At 41.4% G+C, this 21563-nt stretch overlaps 1 protein-coding gene across 3 annotated transcripts; it reads left to right on the top strand.

The window, feature by feature from the left end:
• Nucleotides 1-6099: 6099 nt before the first annotated feature.
• Nucleotides 6100-18600, top strand: ZFP69B (ZFP69 zinc finger protein B). Of its 3 annotated transcripts, none has more exons than XM_047871969.1 (6): nt 6100-6190; nt 6716-7141; nt 10087-10172; nt 11895-12021; nt 12276-12371; nt 16430-18600. In XM_047871969.1, the coding sequence occupies exons 2-6, from the start codon at nt 7015-7017 to the stop codon at nt 17593-17595; spliced, it is 1602 nt and encodes a 533-aa protein (XP_047727925.1). In that variant the 5' UTR covers nt 6100-6190; nt 6716-7014; the 3' UTR covers nt 17596-18600. The 3 variants fall into 3 exon arrangements, with proteins under 3 accessions (XP_047727925.1, XP_047727927.1, XP_047727926.1); XM_047871971.1 differs by having other exon boundaries at nt 6102-6158; XM_047871970.1 differs by lacking the exon at nt 6100-6190 and adding an exon at nt 6205-6335.
• Nucleotides 18601-21563: the final 2963 nt, after the last annotated feature.

The raw sequence follows: 21563 nt of genomic DNA, 5'->3' as shown, positions 1-21563 counted from the left end.
ATCGGGCTCTGTGCTGACAGCTCAGAGCCTGGAGCCTGTTTCGGATTCCGTGTCTCCCCCTCTCTCTGCCCCTCCCCTGCTCATGCTCTGTCTCTCTCTGTCTCAAAAATAAATAATAAAAACATTTTTAAAAAAGAGAGAGAAATATTGCCAGCTTGCTTTCCAAAAGGCTGGTGCACGCTTCTGTTAGCAGTGTATGGGAATATTCTCTCCCTGAATTCCTACTTGCAGTCGCTGTTATAGTTCTTATTTTTGACCAACTTGGGTATAAAGTGGTATCTCGTTATTACTTTTAACTTGCATGTTTGGCTATTTTCCATATGCGTGCTATTTGGATTTCTCTTCTGTGGATTATCTAATTATATCCTTTGCCCATTGTCCTATCAGGTTATTTTTTCTCCTCCTGCTTCCACCTCTTTTAGTGGCCTGAAGCTAACCTGAAATCAGTAGTTAAGATATTGTCATCGACTGTGATTGCCCAGGCATCAGTTATGTGCATTAGTGGTATTAGATGTGTTGAATTTGAGTACTATTCTAAATGTCTTAAGTTACAAAGTGATTTGGCATTACAATGAAAAAAGCTATCATGTTTGGGGCGCCCGGATGGCTCAGTTGGTTGAGCGTCCGACTTCGGCCCAGGTCATGATCTCACAGTTTGTGAGTTCGAGCCCCTCGTCCGGCTCTGTGCTGACAGCTCAGAGCCTGGAGCCTGCTTCGGATTCTGTGTCTCCCTCTCTCTCTGCCCCATCCCTACTCATGCTCTGTCTCTCTCTGTCTTAAAAGTAAATTAAAAAAAAAAAAAACTATCATGTTCATAAAGGCACAGAAACACAGCAGCATCAGATGTGATAAAAATCAGTGTCTAAAAATAGTCTAAAGAGCTCTTTCATTAAGTATAACATAAAATTCTGAGCTATAAGAAAGCATTGTGCATTACTTTAATTGCAGAATTTTTCTGTATTAGTGGTACATACATAATGGTGTATTTTAACATAAATGGTATTTTGGAGTCAATCAAATACAAATCATTACAAATATATTCTGTGTCGGGTGCCTGGGTGGCTCAGTCGGTTAAGCAGCCGACTTCAGCTCAGGTCGTGATCTCGCAGTCCGTGAGTTTGAGCCCCACGTCAGGCTCTGCTGACAGCTCAGAGCCTGGAGCCTGTTTCCGATTCTGTGTCTCCCTCTCTCTGACCCTCCCCTGTTCATGCTCTGTCTCTCCCTGTCTCAAAAATAAATAAAACGTTAAAAAAAATTTAAAACAAATATATTCTGTGTCAAATTGACTTTGTTTCAGGCATTTTTACTTACAAAGGCTTTAATTTTTATACAGTCAAGCATGTTGATTAGGTTCCCAGACTTGGTTAAAAGCATTTCCCTCACTATCTTGGATTTTCTTGCAAGATTCTTGTTCTGTTTTTACATGTAAGGACTTAATGCAGCTGGAATTATTTCTTAATATGGTTTAAGACAGAGATCCGTTTTTATTTTCTTTCAGGTTGCTAAATATTTAAATTCAATAGGTTTCATTCATTAAACTACCATATTTGTCATTTAAGAAAATCTCACAGAATCCAGAATCTATTTTGGGATTCCCTAGTCTGTTACATTGTTTTCTTTGTCATTTCTCACCAGTATCATAATTACATAGCTATAACGACTTCTCAGTGCCTTGTAGTATCTGGAAGGCAAGCCCTTCATCACCGTTCTTTTCCTCACTTTTTTAAAAATTTTTTTGTTCGTGTCTTCTTGGACCTTATTGTTGCATATGAATCTTAAGATCTTTTTATCTAGTGCAGAAATCAAAGTGAAACCCTGTTGGAATTCTAATAGGAACTGCAATGAAGTTTTATATTATTTGACAGGTATGATATTAAACCTTCCTCAAGTAGAATAGGCTTTTACGGTCATTCAAATCTTGTTTTATGGCTTTTAACAATTTTTGTTTTCACTTTTTTCATATATATTCCATTCTAGATGCTCGTTTCTAGAGCAAGAAAGATACTTACTTTATATGTATTTCTGATGAGGTAAGTTCCTCACATGAATGTCCCCTATTAATTTTAGAAGTTTTTATTTGAGATTTAGGTTTTTCTAGGTGTTCCATCATGTTATCAGCATAAGGATATATATAGCTCTAACTGTTCTTTTCCAAAATTGTTGCTAGTTTCCTTATATTATTGTATTTGATAAATCCTTCAAGACAATGTTAAGAAGTAACGTGCTGGCAAGTTTCTGATTTTAATCAAAATGGTTTAAAATTTTTTTTTCAACGTTTATTTATTTTTGGGACACAGAGAGACAGAGCATGAACGGGCGAGGGGCAGAGAGAGAGGGAGACACAGAATCGGAAACAGGCTCCAGGCTCCGGGCCATCAGCCCAGAGCCCGACGCGGGGCTCGAACTCACGGACCGCGAGATCGTGACCTGGCTGAAGCCGGACGCTTAACTGACTGCGCCACCCAGGTGCCCCTCAAAATGGTTTTAGTATTGCAACCATTTAGAATACTATTTGCTATGGTCTTTTATAAATAGTCTTTGTTAGATTCAAGTAGTGTCCTTCTATTCCCATTTGACTTTGAGTTTTCAGTATATTAATTAGAACAATACTTGACAGAGAGCAAGTGCTCGATGACTACTTGTTAAACAAATAAAGGTATATTAATGCTGAAGGTTTTTAATGCCCTTTTCAGTGACTATTGACATGATCATACAGTTCTCCTCTTGACCTTATGGATCGTGTGAATATATTTCCTGGTATTGAAACACCATGGGAAAACTTTGCTTGGTCATATATATTATGTCTTTGGTGCATTTCTGGTTCTACCTGTTAACATTTTATTTAGAAAACTTGCAATGAAGTCGTAAATTTATCTATTTGTTCTTTTGTACTTAAAAAAACCATGTTTTAGCATTGAAGTTTTTTGTGTCATTAAATGAATCAAGGAACATACATCTTTTTTCTTAGTCTAGAACACTCCTTTGTTGAGAACCGCCCCTTACTCACGTGAGAGCCCAGAAACTAGGTCTACTAGGACACTGCCTGCCCACCTGGTCACAGCTCCCTGACCAAATGATCTTGCCAAGATCTAGAATTTTGAATTGGGCAACAGACACTGGGAGTTGCTACACCTGAACCATATTAAGCGGGGTGGCTCAGAGGCATCCCTCTGGGCACTTTACTTTGCGATGGTCAGAGACACACTGGTTCCTAAACTTCCACAGACTGGGCTAATCACTCCTTCCTTGGACTCCCAAAGACACTCCAGAATCCTTCCAATAGTCATCGCCATCACCACCGCCACCATCTCTTTAACTTAGAAAGCAATTCTGGTGAACTTGTTGCTTGCAAATAAAAGAGACTTAATCACAAAACTGTGTATAGAGTCGCCTTTCTTTGAATATTTCAATAGTTTTGCTTCTGCTTTAAGCCAAAGCGTAACTTTTCCAAAATTACACACTGTGTAACACGTGCAATAGAAACCTCATTTGATTTGTTCCTGTTATGGAAGGGTGTTTGGCGTCCCAGCCAAATTCAAATTTATGTTGAAGCCCCAAAGTGACTATAATTAGAGATAGGGCCTTTATGGAAGTATTTACGGTTGAGTGAGGTCATAAGGATAAGGTCAGTGCCTTTATTAGAAAAAAATGCCAACGAGCTCCTTTTCTCTTCCCATACACACAAGAGAAGAGGTCACGTGAGCACACACTGAGATGGCACCCATCTTCAAACCAAGAGAAGAGGCCTCAGATTGCAACCTACCTTGCCAGTACCTTGACCTTGGACTTCCCAGCCTCCCAAACTGCAAAAGAACAAATTTCTGCTGTTTAAACCATCCAGTCTATAGTATTTTGTTAAAGCAGCTCAAGCAGACTAATACAGTTCCCGCAGATAGCAAACTAGGGACCTAATGCCACTTTTTGAATAATCCATCATTACCCCACTATTCTGAAATGTCACTTTTATAATATATTAAATTTAAATAAATTGTCAGGTCTGTTTCTGGGCTTCCAAATTCAGTTCACTACTCTATGAGTATATTTTTGGCACTGGTTCTATCTTACTTTGATAATTGTCCCTTTCTTGTATCATATTGGTAGGGCAATTTATACCAATTATATTGGTAGGGCAAGTCTGACTTTATTATTGCTGCACAATTTTACTGGCCATTCGAGAATACCTACCATTCCAAGTAAGCTTTAGAATCATTTAATTTAGTAAAAAGAAAAGTTGAGCTTTAGTGTGGGAACATTCAAGTGGAGGGAAGGTGACATATCTAAAATGCTCTGTTTCAAACCCTGAATATGGTGCTTGTTACTATTCTATTTGAGTCAGTAACTTTTGTAGTTTGTTGTTGTTGTTGTTGTTTTATTTTAAAGAGAGTGGAAGTGGGGGAGAGGGACAGTGGGAGAGAGGGAGGAAAGGAGAGAGGCAGAGAGAATCTTAAGCAGAGCATGGAGCCTGATGTGAGGCTTGATCCCACAACCGTGTGATCATGACCTGAACAGAAATAAAGAGTCAGACACTCAACAGACTAAGCCACCCAGGCACCCCTGTAGTTTTATTTATAATGTCCCACGTAATTTTTGTTTAGCTATATTTTCCCATTTTATTATGAAAATATTCAAACATACAGAAAAGTCGAACAATTTTACAGTGTACATCCATGCATCACCACGTAGACTCTACCGTTAACATTTTACTCTATTTTACTGTGGGGTTTTTTTTGTGTGGGGGGGTAGCAAATGAGAGCATAGACTGCCTGGGTTCACACAAGGCAAATTGATTAACTTCTCCAAATATGCTTTTTTATCTGCAAACTGGGAACTGCCACAAGGGGTTGGTATGCGGCCTAAATCAGTTAAAATATGCAATGCACTGAGAACAAAGACTCATACTCTGTAAATACTGTATGTCAAGTACACTAATCTACGGGGGCTACTATAACTAAACATCATAGACTGCGTGGCTAAACCAACAGAAATTTATTTTCTCACTTATTTCTCATTTATTTTCTTCTAGCCTATGTGAGGCTACATGTTCCAGATCAAGGTCTGGCAGGGTCAGTTTACGGTGATAACTCTTTCTGGCAGGTAGATGACACCTTCTTGCTAAATCCGCACATGACCTTTCTTCAGGGCCTGAACTTGAGAGAGTGAGTGAGCCCTCCGGTGTCTCTTCTTATAAGGACACTAATCCTATGGGACTGGGGCCCCACCCTTATGGCTTCATTTAATCATAATTACTTCCTTACTCCACATAAAGCTCTACAGGAGGGGGTTAGGGCTTCATAGGAAATTGCCGAGAGTTGTGGGGAGACACAACTATTCAGTCCACAACAGCAAGTACATAGTTTCATTTTATTTTCTAAATTGTTGTTTTTGTAAGCTATTGATATAGAAGTGTACTCCTATGTTTTTGAGGAGAGCAAACCCACGAATAAAAGAGCATGACAGTTAATCATTTTTTGCAGAAAATGCATAAAAATGCATAAAAAAAAAAACCAGATGGGATGTGTCTGGGGGGGTGTGTAGGTAAGTCTGCACCAAATGTTAACAATGGTTCTCTCTGCTTGATGGGATTCTAAGAAGTAATTATTTTGCTTTTGTGTAGTTATTTTCTGGCATTTCAGAAATGCAAGGAAAGCAACCACCGTAAAAATGGATTTATGGATCGTGGTATTCTTTTAATAAAACAAGATTCCATTCCACTTTCAGCCTTTTCCATGTACATGTGAAGGGAAAGCGGTATGGATTCGTTTATACCAAGGTTGTTGGGACAAAAAAGTGACACAGATGCTTCCCTTTTGCCAAGGGTTTCCAAACCTCCCAATGGAAACATTCACGTGCCTCTTCCCGGCAGAGGGGAGACTGCTGATGCGGTAGTTTGGGGTGGGGATTGGGGACAAGAGCACCAGCTCCGGCTCCCGCCGCAGAAGCGGGGCTGCTGTCCCCGCGGTTGGGACCCCGGGCTGCAGGGAACCCACAGTGACGGGGCCGCCGGGCGAGCATCTCGGGAGGCGCCGCGAGCGGGAGGCTGCCCCGGAGGACGCTGGGAACCACGCGCGGAGGCCGCTGCCGCGCAGGCGCACCGGCCAGGGCTGCGCTACGCGGAGGCATCTCGGCGCTACGCGGGGAGCCGCCGGCCGGGCGAGAGGGTAGGGGCGAGCCGGGCGAGCCAGCGAGCGGGGTGAGCGGGCGCGGTGCGGGGTCTGGGGCGGGGACCTCGGGAGGCGCCGGCGAGACACCGCCCGAGGTTCCCCGTGGCGCGTGATGTGCCCAGGAGCCCGGGGTCGCGCTCGGACAAAGGCAGCGAGGTCCGGGCCTGGAGAAAGGTTAGCCTCTCGGTTCTGGGAGGAAGGGACGGGGTTGGAGGGCATCCGTGATTTGCCACAGCCAAGAGAAGGAGCCGATGGGATTCAAACCCAGCTCCTTTGTGATTCCAAATCTCAAGGCTAATTTAACCATGGTAAATTGGGTTTTATTCGTCTGTTTGTGCTTCGTGACACCAGCACAGTGGTTTGGACCGCGTGGGCTGTGTATATCCACCGTCTCCATGTACCTTTTGTAAAAATTTTTTGATGATTGGTGTCAAGTTCTAGAATTCTGACCGTGCGACTGAGCACTGTAGATCCTTTTGCTGACTCTAATGTTTTCTTTTTTTCTTTTCTTTCTTTCTTTTTTTTTTTTTTTGACTCTAATGTTTTCTATCCAGCATCATCAGGGGACCGCAGCGGTGGTTGCATAGAAAACACCTGGAGCCAAACAGCTGCCTTTTGAGGAGACAGTTGGAGCTCAAGATGGGATGTTCCTTGGGAACTTGGACATGAAAAGGTCCAGATTCTGGATTTTGGTACTGTATGTTCCCCCTGGTTCCTGAGAGTAGAGGACTCCAGCACAACTGTGAAGCCCGAGTTTCCAGCAGTGTCTTTATCAAAAGTGGACAGGTCCAGATAGGACCTTCTGCCTCGTGGGCTGAGGCAGAGAGCCCTAGAAAGGAGTGCTGAAGTCATCATGCTACAGCAGCTCCTGATCACCCTGCCCATGGAGGCCAGCACCTGGGTGAAGTTGCGCCATCCAAAGAAGGCCACCGAGGGGGCATCCCTGTGGGAGGACGTGACTAAGATGTTTGAAGGAGAAGGTGAGAATAGACTGGCGGGAAGGAGGAAAAGCAGCAGCACCTAGTTTGAGAAGGAAGGTAGACACCTGAGCTAAAGCATCCCTTGGGTAGGCAATTGGGGAAAAGATTTCTGGGGTTCTTGATTATGGCTCCCGGCCTGCGTTTTCAGTAATGGTCAATTCAACCTGAAACCAGGATCTAAGTGTCATGACTGTGTATGTTACCTCTTTTCATTTCCCCCATGGGCGTGTGGGGCAGGGAAGACTTGCCTGATTTTCGGTATTTTACAGTGAGGAAATTTGAATCAACTGAGAGACCAGTCTAGGCACTTGGTGGCTAGGCCAGAAGTAAAAGGCAGCAGGGAAAGTACCAGGTGAGCCTGGAGTGTCTCGCTCTAGAAAGCAAGGACAAGTGCAAAGATGCGTGTCAGCAGGATGGCAAGTTTGGACAAACTTAGGACTGTTTAAATATCCAGATTGATTGTAACACTTTGAATAAATAAAATTCCGTAAGTTCATGATGGCACTTAAAATAGAGAAAGGGGAAAAACTTATTTGCCAACACTGGTGGTGATTCCTACACTGATTCCTTACCTTGAAAATAAATGATTGTGGGAGTGAAGAATACATTCATCTTGCTTTTTAAAAAGATCATTTCCGTTTGTTGAGGGAAAGCTTTTTACAGAAAATACCTGCCGATAAAGAAGTGGAAGGAACGATAGACTATATTACTATAAATGAAGTAATTGAAAAGTTGATGGGGAACAGGGTATTCACAGGGAGCCAAAGTATTGCCCCCACAAATTGCTAAAAGCCAAGGAAAGAGCACATTTTTCCGATGGCGATACGTGGTGGTCACTGTCTTAATCAAGTGTGACAATGATGGGATAACCTCACATTTTGTACCTTCTGGGTAATGTATTATAAAGCACATGGTATCACCCATGAGGAATTCCTGCCAAAATGTTTCATCTGATCCTAAATTGAGCTTAAAGGCTGAACTTCTGGTTTAAAGAAAATACAGGAGCGCCTGGGTGGCTCAGTCGGTTGAGCGTCCGACTTCAGCTCAGGTCACGATCTCGCGGTCCGCGAGTTCGAGCCCCGCGTCGGGCTCTGGGCTGATGGCCCGGAGCCTGGAGCCTGCTTCCGATTCTGTGTCTCCCTCTCTCTCTGCCCCTCCCCCATTCATGCTGTGTCTCTCTCTGTCTGAAAAATAAATAAACGTTAAAAAAAAATTTAAAAAAAAAAAGAAAATAAAGGGAATAGAGAAATAAGGTAAACCCTAGCACAGTCAGACTGTGTTGGTCTCATAAGAAGCCAGTGCCATGAAAAAAGGGGAAGTGTGGCGCCTGGGTGGTTCAGTTGGTCGATCATCTGACTTCGGCTCAGGTAATGATCTCACGGTTCACGGGTTTGAGCCCCACGTCAGGCTTGTGCTGACAACTCGAAGCCTGGAGCCTGCTTCAGATTCTGTGTCTCCTTCTCTCTGCTCCTCTCCTGCTCATGTTCTTTCTCTCTCTCAAAAATAAATAAAAATTTAAAAAGGCAGGGGAGTACTATTCTAGAGAGACTAAAGATAACCGCTTTGAATGTGTGAACCTTGGTTGGCTCCTGGGTTGAGAAGAAATCCAGAATAAAAGACAGTTTGAGAAGATCTGAGGAAATCTGGATATGGAATTACTGTTTTCAAGTGTTTATTTATTTTTGAGAGATTGCGTGCATGTGCAGGGGAGGGGCAGACAGAGAAAGAGAGAGAGAGAATCTCAAGCAGGCTGTGCACTGTCAGCACAGAGCGTGATGTAGGGCTCAGACTCACGAACTGGGATATCATGACCCAAGCCAAAATCAAGAGTCTGACATTTAACCAACTGTGAGCCACCCAGGTTCCCATGAATACAGAATTATTGTTAACTTGCTTAGGTGTGATAAATGGTATTGTGGTTATGCAGGAGAAGATCCTTATTTGAGGTATTTAGGGACAAAGTACCATGATGTCTGCAACTTTGAAGTGGTTCAGAAAAAAATATAGATGAACCAAATATGGCAAATGTTAACAATCACTGAATACAGGTGGTGGATATATGCATGTTCAATATTCATGATGAAAAGTTGGGGAAAAATACAAGGACGACAATTCATGTACCTCAGTTCCTAGTTCATATTTTTAATACCTCAAATTCAGCCAGGTTTTAATACTTCAAATTCAGGTTGGAATTCTAGGAACCTGGCAGGGTGTTACGCTTAACACTTTAGGAGATGGGAAAAAAATGAGCCAGAAGGAAATAAAAAAACTTTCTACCCATATACTCATACTAATATTCAATTGAGGGAGATAATTATGCAAATAAGTATGATAGGCAGTCTGAGATAGATAACAGAATAGAGATACAAACAAGCTTTGGAAGAATACAGAGAAGAGGAAGCTTTCTTCTCATTAAGAGTGTTTGAGAAAACTTCACTTGAACTGATCCAGAAGGATATCTCAGGTTTTCACTGAGTAGGACTTGGGAAAATACTGAGGTGGGTACTATGCAGGTATGTTCAAAGAATGGTGACTGGGATTATGTGGGTGGGTGTGTCCAGTGGTTGAAGGAGGATGTTTAGAAGGAGATCATGGATAAAGAAGGACAGAAGCAGTGACGGACTGGTTGTGGAGGATCTTGAAATCCACGCTAAAGTGTTCGGATTTTTCTTTCTTGTCAGTGGGGAAGCTTTGAGGATTTTTGAACAGAGGAGTGGCCGGTAGATCTGTGCTAACGGACCAGCATTGCCCATTGGGAAGTATTAATGCCCAAAGCAGTGCACCTTAGATCCTTTTCATTAAGGAGTCTCCGGTCTGCTCTGAATTGCTCTAATGTCCCTCTCTGTGAATGTTTTGAGAGAGGAGCCATGTTCACGAGGTCTGGTCTGCAAGCCATTTTTCTAGGTCTGGGAGATGCAAACCTCATGCCTCTTTTCCTTCCTCAGTTTTGCTCTCTAAGGATGCTGATGAGACCCAGGGAGAAAGTTTCGAAGATGAAGTGACCTCTAGGCCACTGACATTAGAATCCCAGGTGGGTTGGAGTTTCCTGTCACTTTCTTAAAATTGTTTGAGCCCTGGACTTTGATTTTCTTTGACTCAGCTTGCTGGATTGGGTTTTCTTAGCCTGTTCTAAATCAGGCCACATTGATTGATTTCACAGGTGATTGTCCCACCGGTAGCAACCTTCCTCGGGAACCTTCTTATTTCAAGCAAACCTCTGGCCATTTATCCAACACATTTAAAACTTGTGCTGGTGTGTGTTTGTGTGTGTGTGAAAGTATGTAATATAGTTCTTGCCCTGAAACCTCACAGATGTCATCTGGGGGAAAGACAAACATTGTAAAACATTTTAAGCAACATTTAAAAATTAATAGAATGCAGTTCTGGTATTCTTGGAGATGTATACACTTCACTAATGAGCTTTAAAAGATGATTTCTGGTCATGTTTTAGAGCAGAATTGTAGATGAAAAGGGAAAAGAGAAGTTGCTGGCAGGTCACAAAGGGCACAAACTAAATAAGCTGACTGGAAAAGGAACGAAAACTTCCAAGAGCAGTTTAATAGTGTCTGTGTATCGTAAACGAGCTAATCAGAAAACCAGCGGCACTGGCAATGGGCAAAGCTGTGTGCTACCAAACCCCAGAAGCATAGGGAAACTCAAGAAAAGTCTACAGTAATCAGAGAAAATCAATATAGAAGGAGATCTTCCTAGAAACCAGAAGAGTTTTGTAGTGGCATGCTCTTAGCTTCCAAGATAGCATGGCACAGGGTTTAATCCCCTATCCTTAACATTCCTCAAATTCAGTTTTCTCATGTGGATGCTGTTGTCAGCCCAATAGGCCTCACGTGCCTTCCAGAATTATTTACAATATATAAAAAGCATTAGAGGGACGCCTGGGTGGCTCAGTCGGTTAAGCATCCGACTTCGGCTCAGGTCATGATCTCCCCGTTCACGGGTTCGAGCCCCGCGTCTGGCTCTGTGCTGACAACTCGGAGCCTGGAGCCTGCTTCGGATTCTGTGTCTCCCTCTCTGCCCCTCCCCCGCTCATGCTCTGTCTCTGTCTCTCAAAAATGAATAAACGTTAAAAAATTAAAAAAAAAAAAAGGCATTAGAATTGTCTCCATACATAAGGAATGAGTTTTTAATCTCAGCCTTCTAGCTTCTGGGTGCTCTTTGCATTTGGTAATATTTTTTAAAATAATTACAAAATGGCTTATTTAATTTTGTAGATCATACATGATAGGCTCTTGTACTTCACCACACAGTGTCTGCTTTGGTCAAGGGATCTTCCTTTAGTAGGCAGAATTCATGCCCTCTACAGAAACCTGTTCTCACATACTTTTCTTACTAACCGAAGTACTCAGTTAAGGGTATATTACCCATGCTGAAATGTTCTCGTTTTAACAAATTCTTTCAGCCCAACAAAGGTCCCTGGCTTCTCTTGTGGCCTTGGCCTCTTTTGAACTCTCACCTTCCTCAAATATTCCTGATCTTTATTGTCCTTAATCTAAATTATTATATACTGTTCTGAGACCTTCTTTAATATTTCATGAGTATTTCTCCTTTAGCCAAATTGTAAGTTATAAAAGACAGCTTACACGCTTTGTGCATTGTGTTGTAACGTGTAGCAGAGAATCAGCCAACCAGTTTTCAAGAGTATCCAGGAAAATTCGGATAGAATCTCTTAGCATGTAGACGGTGTTAGAACAACCTCCCAAACTCTGGCTGAAAAGGAACATACTTGATGTTCTAGGAACTGTTGACCTTCAAGGACATATCTGTGGACTTCACCCAGGAGGAGTGGGGACAACTGGCCCCTGCTCACCGGAGTCTATACCGGGAGGTGATGCTGGAGAACTATGGGAACCTGGTCTCAGTGGGTAAGGATGAGTTCCCCTTATAACTAGAACCTGCCTGTTGGAACAAAATCTTTTATTTCTAACCAAAGTGTTAGCTTGGGCTCTGGGTTGTGTTGGAGTTTTCTAGTTCCTTCTCAATAGCAAGTCAGGATTGCTGTGGTCTTTTCTGCCCTGGTCTTTCTACTCTACCCCTCAGCAGGCCTGAATACCAAAAAACTATCTTTAAATTCTCGGGATGACCTCAGCACATGCAGTGTTTTCTTCTTCATGAGCAGGATATCAGCTCTCCAAACCTGGTGTGATTTCCCAGTTGGAGAAAGGAGAAGAGCCATGGCTGATCGAGACAGAGGTTTCAGGAGGTCCACGTTCAGGTAAGAGCAAGGCAGTTGGGGTCTTTTGTCATGTTTGCTAGAAAGCTCCACTTGAAGCCTTCTCCAGATTGTGGGGAAGGCTATGCCATCTGGATGGGACCTGACCTGAAACCTGATTACCACCCTGTTACCCCTTTCCTGAACTTGCCTTTTCTTGTTAGTTTCTCTGGAGTCAGAGGAAAAGAGATGCCTTTCTTATCAGAGTTAGTTGCCTTAACTAATTCTCCTGACCCAGTTGCATGATTTTCTTGTTTTCTCCAGCATTTCAAACCTTGCCCTGATGATAGCTTCTTTCTCCTGTACATTCAGGTATTCGTGGATCTCCCCTCATTAAGTACAGCACTCTTCACCGGATTCCTATGTAATTTTATTATGGATTTTACTCTTTCATGATTCTGGTTAAAATTTTTTCCTAAATCTTATTCTGTGATCATAGCTTCAATTCTGATTCTCTTTTTAACTTGTGTAATTTAGATTTTTATTTCAGAGAACTTATGCCTCTGTGAAAAATCACCACAGAATTCCTTCTGACCAAATCAGATAGCTTTTAACAACCTTCTTCATCTAAGAACAATAATAATGACAGCTTTTCATCAGGCTGGCCTCTGTGAGTCCTGTGCATACGTTAACCCCATCTTACAGAGGAGGAAAGGAAGGCTCATAGGTTAAGAAATTTGTCCAGCATCACTTAGCTACTGGTTGGTGGAGTCAGTATTTGAATTCCAATTCTTCTGACTCCACATTTTGTGTTCTTATGGCATGATTCTACATGTCAGCATTAGGTTTCTAGACCTTGCTGCCTTTCCTCCACAGTTTTTATCTCCTACTGCTTTTTCAATGCTTCTCATCAATATCCTTTTTTTTTATGTTTATTTTTGAGAGAGAGAAAGAGAGACAGAGTACAAGCAGGGGAGGGGCAGAGAGAGAGGGAGACACAGAATCCGAAGCAGGATCTAGGCTCCGAGCTGTCAGCACAGAGCCTGATGTGGAGCTTGAACCCACGAACCATGAGATCATGACCTGAGCCGAAGTCGGATGCTTAACCGACTGAGCCACCCAGCTGTCCTCATCAGTATCCTTTCTAATGCAGATACATCGTTTCCACTTCTGTTAGGACAGGCTACACTACTATAGCAAATAGACTCTAAAATGTGGCTCAAACAGAATAGCCAGAAATCTTGCTTGTACGCTGGTCTCGGGGAACTGTTTAGTTCAATGGACAGTTCTTTTCCACCTCATGCATCTGGGATTGAGATTTCTTCTACGTGGTGGCTCTGTCATTCGCTAGGGCCTCCTCATCATCTAAGTATAGCCAGCAGCAGAACAAGGGCACACAAGGAGCTCATCTGGGATGGTTTTCTTTAAAAAAAATTTAATGTTTATTTATTTTTGAAGGAGAGAGAGACAGAGCGTGAATGGGGCACGAGCAGAGCGAGAGGGAGACAGAATCCCAAGCAGGTTCCAGGCTCTAAGCTGTCAGCACAGAGCCTGACCTGGGGCTCGAACACACGAGCTGTGAGATCATGACCTGAGCGGAAGTCAGAGGCTTAACCAACTGAAACACTCAGGCATCCCACATCTAGGAGGTTTTTACGGGGCAGCCCGGAGTGGTTCACATGACTTTCACTCCAATTCACTTACGGGAGAAAGCTTTGTCACTTCGCTCAAATCCAAATCAAGGAAGATGTAGGTGTGTGTCCAAAAATGGGAAGAACAGATTTGGTGCATATCCGGCAATTCCTGCTGCAATCCCTGAGGGGTCTCTGTCTCGTACGCTGCTATTCTGTAGCTGCACAAATGTCCACAAATGCGTTGTGATGGTTTCAGTTGTCCCTTGAGACCTGTATTCTCCATATTTTCATCTATTCCCACATATCCCTGGTATTTAGGACATCTCTATCTAGATGCACTGTCGTCACTTCAAGCCCAATACATCCAAAAACAGAAACCATTTTCTCTCCCAAATTTCTCATCCTGACTCCTCCTATTCTTTCATTCTCAAAGACCAGAAATCATGATATCAGCAAGAATGCATTATGTTTTTCTACTTCAGTTCTTCCCTCATTCCTCATGGCTTCTTCTCTGATAGTACCTGCTAGATCCACTTCTCCTCTTCATATGTGCTGATGCAGTGCTAAGCCAAGTTCCCATCATCTCATGCCTGTTACTCTGATTTTTAGTTGTATTTGTTGATATTTTATTATTTTTCTGAATCATTTTGAATGTTACTATCAGAGTTGACCTCTTGCAATAGGACATTTATTTTGTCCTTACCCTGAAAAGAAAAGTTAAGTAACTCCTTATCCCCTGTAATAAGTGATGTCAACATCTCTGCTGACTTTCTAAGTCCACTCCAAAATTTACCCAGCTATTCCTGAGCACTTTGTATGTGCTGTTATTAAGGTGAGATTAGAAATCCTGGGGAATAAGAGTTTGTTGTAGACAGGAAATATTGGTGCTTTAGGATGGCAGGGTCCAAATGGATGGAAGGGAATAGAAAGAGAATTTCCTTCACGCAAAACTGTCCCATGTATACCATGTATAGTCCATATAGTCTCCGTCTTTTAAGATTTTACAGTATAGCTAATAATGTGTTACAAATAAGAAGCCCATTTTTCACCTCTTATGTACAGATACAGGCAAAAATTATGAAGATTGATAAAAATCCAGTGAACTTGTAGGGAAGGGCACCCATGTTTACCGAGAGCACACATACCCAGACCCCAATAATTCCTCTTTAGTAAAGCCTATGAAATATTGACAGGAGTGTACGCAAATGTATGCATGATGATAACATGAGAAACTGGAGAAAACCTAAATATTTTTCAGTAGAGAAGAGTCAAGTTATGATATGTCCATCAATGGAATATCAATATCAATGCAGTGGTATGTATTGCACTTGTTAAAAAGAATAAGATAGGGGTTCGTGGGTGGCTCAGTTGGTTAAGTGTCTGACTCTTGATTTCGGCTCAGGTCATGATCTCATGGTTCATGACATTGAGCCCCATGTCAGGCTGTGCGCTGACAGCACGGAGCCTGCTTGGGATTCTCTCTCTCCCTCTCTCTCTACCCCTCCCCCTGCTCACACTCACTCTTTCTCTCAACATAAATAAACTTTTTTTTAAAAAAAATAATGAGATGAATCTAAATGTACAGACATGGGAGGGAGCCCACAAGATAAAGTTGAGTTAAAATACAAAACAGATGCACCTAGGTGGCTCAGTTGGTTAAGCGTCTGACTCTTGGTTTTGGCTCAGGTCATTATCTGATGGTTCATGGTTTTGGGACACATGTTGGGCTCTGCACTGACAGCACAGAGCCTGCTTGCGATTCTCTTCTCTCTTTTTCTCTGCCCCTCCTCAGCTCTCTCTCTCTTAAAATAAATAAACTTTAAAAATATTTAAAAAAAACAGATGCAGAAAAAAAAACAGATGCAGAGCTATATGTATACTATGATCCCTTTTTTGTGCAAATGTATATTTATGACCATGTATACATAAATATACACATTCACATATACATATTGTTGGGAATGTCTGAATGGATGCTTTCCAAAATCCTAAGAGAGTAGAGGGAATGGGGATGAAATTAAGAGAGCCTATCCCTCTTTAGTGAATGAGTTCCTATATTATTTAACGTTTTAATATGTAGAAAGTATGGATTAATACTTGAAAAACCTTTTTTTAATAGGGACAATTTTGTCATAGAAATACAGGCTTGAGATGATATGGTGCTAGAATACTGTGTTCCTTAATCTTATCTCTTGATATTTGCCCTTACAACAATGCTCTCTTCTTAGTGCACTTCCTCCTGGAATTCACATGGATGAACTCCTCCCAGTTCCTTAAAGTCCCCTCACATACCCTAACAGCTTCTTTCCTTTGATTTCTTCATTTCCTTTTATATTACCTCTCTAGGAGGCAGAATTACATTTGAAGATAGTCCAAGGTTTCTATGCCTAGTACATGTTCATTTTTCCCCTTCCTATTCTCACTATGGCCATTTATTTTTTAAAGTACACTGAATATGTGTCATTTGTATTTTGGGATTTCTTTCAGACTTGGAGAGTAAAGCAGAAACCAAGGAGTCAGCCGTAAAGAATGATACTTCTTGGGAAGAATTACACCATGGCCTAATGAAGGAACAGTCCACAAGAGGAAGCACCTTATATTCCACATTGGGAAGAGTCTCCAAATGTGATCAGTTAGAAAGCCACCAGGAAAACCAAGGAATGGGTGAGGGGCAAACCCCCTTGATGCACAAAGTACTCACTCAGGAAAGAGGCCGAGAATCTAATAGATTTGAGAAAAGTATTAATGTGAGCTCAAAAGTTATTCCAGGACCAGAAATTTCTCCGAGAAAAAAAGACCATAAATATGATGTATCTAGAAAGCGAAGTAGATACAATTTAGATTTGATTAATCATTCAAGGAGTTATACCAAATTGAAAACCTTTGAATGTAGTATTTGCGAAAAAATCTTCAAACAGCTCATTCACCTTACAGAACACATGAGAATTCATACTGGAGAGAAACCTTTCCGATGCAAAGAATGTGGAAAAGCTTTTAGCCAAAGTTCATCCCTTATTCCACATCAGAGAATCCATACTGGTGAGAAACCCTATGAATGTAAGGAATGTGGAAAAACCTTCAGACATCCATCATCTCTTACTCAACATGTTAGAATTCATACTGGGGAGAAGCCCTACGAATGTGGGGTATGTGAGAAAGCATTCAGCCAGAGCATTGGGCTGATCCAGCATCTGAGAACTCATGTTAGAGAGAAACCTTTTACATGCAAAGACTGTGGAAAAGCATTTTTCCAGATTAGACACCTTAGGCAACATGAGATTATTCATACTGGTGTGAAACCCTACATTTGTAATGTATGCAATAAAACCTTCAGCCATAGCACATACCTAACTCAACACCAGAGAACTCATACTGGGGAAAGACCATATAAATGTAAGGAATGTGGGAAAGCCTTTAGCCAGAGAATTCATCTTTCTATTCATCAGAGAGTCCACACGGGAGTGAAGCCTTATGAATGCAGTCATTGTGGGAAAGCCTTTAGGCATGATTCATCCTTTGCTAAACATCAGAGAATTCATACTGGAGAAAAACCTTATGATTGTAATGAATGTGGAAAAGCCTTCAGCTGTAGTTCATCACTTATTAGACATTGCAAAACACATTTAAGAAATACCTTCAGCAGTGATATGTGACATATGTGCAACATCAAAGACTCCTCCTAATGGAGCAAAAGCCTCTAAATCAGAGGCTTTTTGACTTTTTGGTTTCAAGAAGCAATGATTTTTTTTAATGACTTGATGCAGTGTTACCACTATCAGTTTTGCCATATTAAAGAAACTACCTGTCATCAACATCGTTTCAGAAAAGAAAGGGCATTTTAATATTTTTAAATGTAGGAGGGATAATCAGTAGGAATAGCCCTTAACATTGAATTAAGTTAGCCTTATGAAAATCCCCCAAATTTGTCCTTATTTTTCTCATTTCCTTATGGGCCAATGGAAGGTTCATCGTGGCAAGTTACTGATACTTGGATTGGCTTTTGAGAATCGCTGTTTTAAATATCTCTTAAATAATCAGACTAAAATACAGTATAACTTTTTACTATAGCCCTTTATATGGCTAGAAGAGGCATAGATAAAAATAACTGCCTGGCTCATTTCTACAAGAAATAATATTAAAGGAAGCTTTCCAGAATTGATAGATAACCTACTATTACAAGGGATACTTAAGTATATTTTATGGTTTCTTGTAGAGAATTGGCAAGCTTTCATAAAGAGCCAGATATTAAATATGTTAGACATTGTGGGCCATATGAGCTCTGCCAGAGCCACTCAACTCTACCATTTTAGTGTAAAAACATCTAAAGAAATACATAAATCAGAATATCTCAACCTTGGCTCTTTTGATATTTGGGGCCAGATACTTTGTTTTGGGAAGCTGTCCTATGCACTGTAGTGGGTTTAGCAGTATCTCTGGCCACAAAATGCCGGTAACTAGATGCCAATAGTCCCCCCACCCATTGTAACAACCAAAAACATCTCCCAATATTGCTAGAGGTGCCCTGGGGGTCAAGATTGCACTTGTGAAGTACTTGAGAACCATGGACATAAATGAATAGGTGTAGCTCTGTTCCAATAAACTTCATTTAAAAAACTGGTGTTGGGTTGCATTTAGCCTGAGAGCTGTAGTTTACTGTTCCCGCTATAGAGTACATAAATGGCTATCCCCCCTCTTGCCCCTGAATAAGCACAGCAAGAATAGGGGTTGAGTAGTGTTATTTTTTTTTAATCTGATTCTGGAACTTTTGATATGTCCTTCTATAATGTCGTATCAAAAGGTTAGAAATTTTATATAATCTCTCAAACAGTTCCAGCACTCAAACATATAATAGGACCTAAGGAAGTTTATCATCACTTATTTGACAATGCTTCCCCTATGATGTGACCTATCAAATAAGCCTAACTTGTCAAAAAGACTTCATTTAGAAGTTGAATTTTGGGAAGTTTGAAATATCAGAAGGTTTTAAAGCATGTGTCTAAATAAGATTATAGATCATTTTAAAACGTAATAATTATAATAATTATCTATTTAGCCAAGGTGGCAATAAGATTGGAAATCTTATTATGCCATAAGGTGGCAATAAGAAAGGAAAATGCAGAGGATTACATAGTTGTTAAAATTTAGCTTAATGTTGAAAAAATTCAACTTTAAAAACAAAACAATTTTTTTTCCAGGCCGGTTAAAGATATAGAATAATCTTTGTTTACAAAGATCTTTGTTTACAACATAGACCTAAGAAAACTGACATTTTAACAAAGAAAAACCAAATTCCAATCTTATACTGGTGTACTTCCATATTAAGACTCCTTTATTTCAACAAGGTGAATTTTTAAGAATAAGTAAATCAGTCCTTCCTTTTTCCTCCCTAGCATCTCCCACGTTGATACATACATTTTGAGACAAGGACATCCAGGGTGCTGCATGGATCTGAGTTTTTGTGGTGGGTGCTGTGATGTGCTGACCAGAATCCCCATCAGGAATAAAGGACTCTCCGCTGTAGAGATCGTGGCCAACAGTCCTCAACTCTCACATGCCATGAGGGGTCACCTTAACTGAAGACAGCTGCCTTGCCAAGGCATACCCTCTTCCCAGGTTGTCGCAAACAATGACTTCTAAAAGTCCAGCCCTTTTGCCCTAATTTAGAGTGATTCTGAAGGGTAATCCAACTTTTGGAACTCCTCAGAGAATCAATGGAGTCTTGAGTTGATATTGTATGATCATTCAACTTCTGCCTAATCTTGCTCTCTTACTCTCCCTTCTCCAGGCGTTGGTCACTCCCTAATAAACTTTTTTACACATTAATCTCCACAACCGTAGTCCTAACCGCACACAACATTTCTTAACAAAGATTCCCTTCTCACAAACATACAGGCTTTCCTTTTTACATTCAGATTGGAATCTCTCTCTCTCTCTCTCTCTCTCTCTCTCTCCCTCCCTCTTTCTCTCCTTCACCCTCTGCTCCTCTCCCCCACCAGTGTGTGCTCTCCTTGCTTAATGCCCAATTCTTACAAGCACTTATCTTTAAACCAACTAAATAGAGCTCTTTTACAAATTAATTTTAGCAATACCATTGGGAGGTACAGAAAACATCTCACATAACATTCATGGACACAGAAACAAGTACATGAACAAGATGCAAACAAAAGCTGAAAGGCCCAATTTCCAATTGTCTCCTTTTTACAAAACAAATTTAATGGCAAGATGGTATTATAATTTATGGATCCATTAATTGGTCATTTTTCTCTGTATTTGTGGCCAAGCAGCATTGCAAAAACTGATGGCTTGATTTTAGAGAACACAGCTGCCTGTGGGGATCAAATCGTCATTTCCCAGTTTCCACTTCGCACACAGCCAACTTTATCCAAAGATACCAAAAGATGCAACAATAAACAAATTGTGAGCATTGGTTCCTCCCCAAAAGTCAGAGCTTCACCGACTCAATCAAACAGCTTCCTCATCAGCCTTTTCTTAATCAACCAGGAAAGGGAGGCCAAGAGAACCCAAATCCCCTATTTGGAGGCATCCAAATGGAGGAATAAATCTAAGAGCCAAGCCAAACGGGAAAACGAAAGCTCACAAGCCCTCCGTATGAAATATTCACCAAGAGACATCTGTCCAAACCAAACCCAGACCTGTTTCCTTGCCACAAGAGTTAAATTGAGCACTGAAAGCTGGCAGCTCAAGCCTAACCAGGGTGGACTGGAGCCTGGGGACAGTCCCCGGGACAAAGAGCCTAGGTACTGCTTGGACTCATCGCTGGATTCCTGTTAGAGGCTGAGGGCCGATGAACTATGGGCAAAGAGCTCCTGGATGGCTCCCCAAGTTTGTAACCGAACCCAAGTTTATCCATGGGATGGGCGACAAAGACGATCAGATAATGGAGTACGCAGCAAGGAAAGGGTTTATTCGAGAGGCAGCAAAATAAGGAAATGGGAGGGCAAATCTTAAATCATCCTCTCCAAGGAGAGACAGGGAGGTTTAAAGGCAAACAAAAAGGGTAAAAAGTTGCAGCTGAGTTTATTACTCTGCAGCTGCAATTAGTCCCCTTAACTCTTTGGTCACTGTTTTCACCAATTTTCTCAGAATATTGAAGATGTAATACTTACTCATGGGTGGTGTTTGGAGGTGGGAGGAGAGCACCAGCCTGGGCAATTCAGTACCTAATACTACAGAGCTAAAATAACGTTTCCCTGTCCTTCATTACAGGGATAACATAGAGGATTATTTTTGTTATTTTGAGTCCTCTTTGTGTGTGCTTTTACCTACTTAGAATCATGGTTTAGCTGTCTTTTGAACTGCAATTGTTTTTCACTGAACATTAGGTTGTGCTCAGATCCTAAGCCTTCATAGCAGAGTGGTGAAGAGTTTGCATTCAGAAATCCTAAAAATATGTATTCAAATTCCAACTCTACCACCCCCTAACTTTGTGATCTTAGTCAAACTTATTTTTTCATCTGTCAAGAGGCATTTTTAAAAAAATTTTTTTTGATGTTTATTTACTTTTGAGAGAGACAGAGACAGAATGCGAGTGGGTTGGGGCAGAGAGAGAGGGAGGCACAGAATCCGAAGCAGGCTCCAAGCTGTCAGCACAGAGCCCAAC

This window comes from Prionailurus viverrinus, chromosome C1 (genome assembly GCF_022837055.1).
Source record: "Prionailurus viverrinus isolate Anna chromosome C1, UM_Priviv_1.0, whole genome shotgun sequence".
Taxonomy (NCBI): domain Eukaryota; kingdom Metazoa; phylum Chordata; class Mammalia; order Carnivora; family Felidae; genus Prionailurus; species Prionailurus viverrinus.
The sequence above is the reverse complement of the archived record's forward strand: the minus strand, read 5'-3'. Positions and strand labels throughout refer to the sequence as shown.

Excerpts from the sequence above, each read along its gene's own strand:
- ZFP69B (XM_047871969.1), top strand. The coding sequence starts at position 7,015 with ATGCTACAGCAGCTCCTGATCACCCTGCCCATGGAGGCCAGCACCTGG. Across the intron at positions 10,173-11,894 it reads CACTGACATTAGAATCCCAG|GAACTGTTGACCTTCAAGGA; the intron begins GTGGGTTGGAGT and ends TTGATGTTCTAG. Across the intron at positions 12,022-12,275 it reads TGGGAACCTGGTCTCAGTGG|GATATCAGCTCTCCAAACCT; the intron begins GTAAGGATGAGT and ends CTTCATGAGCAG.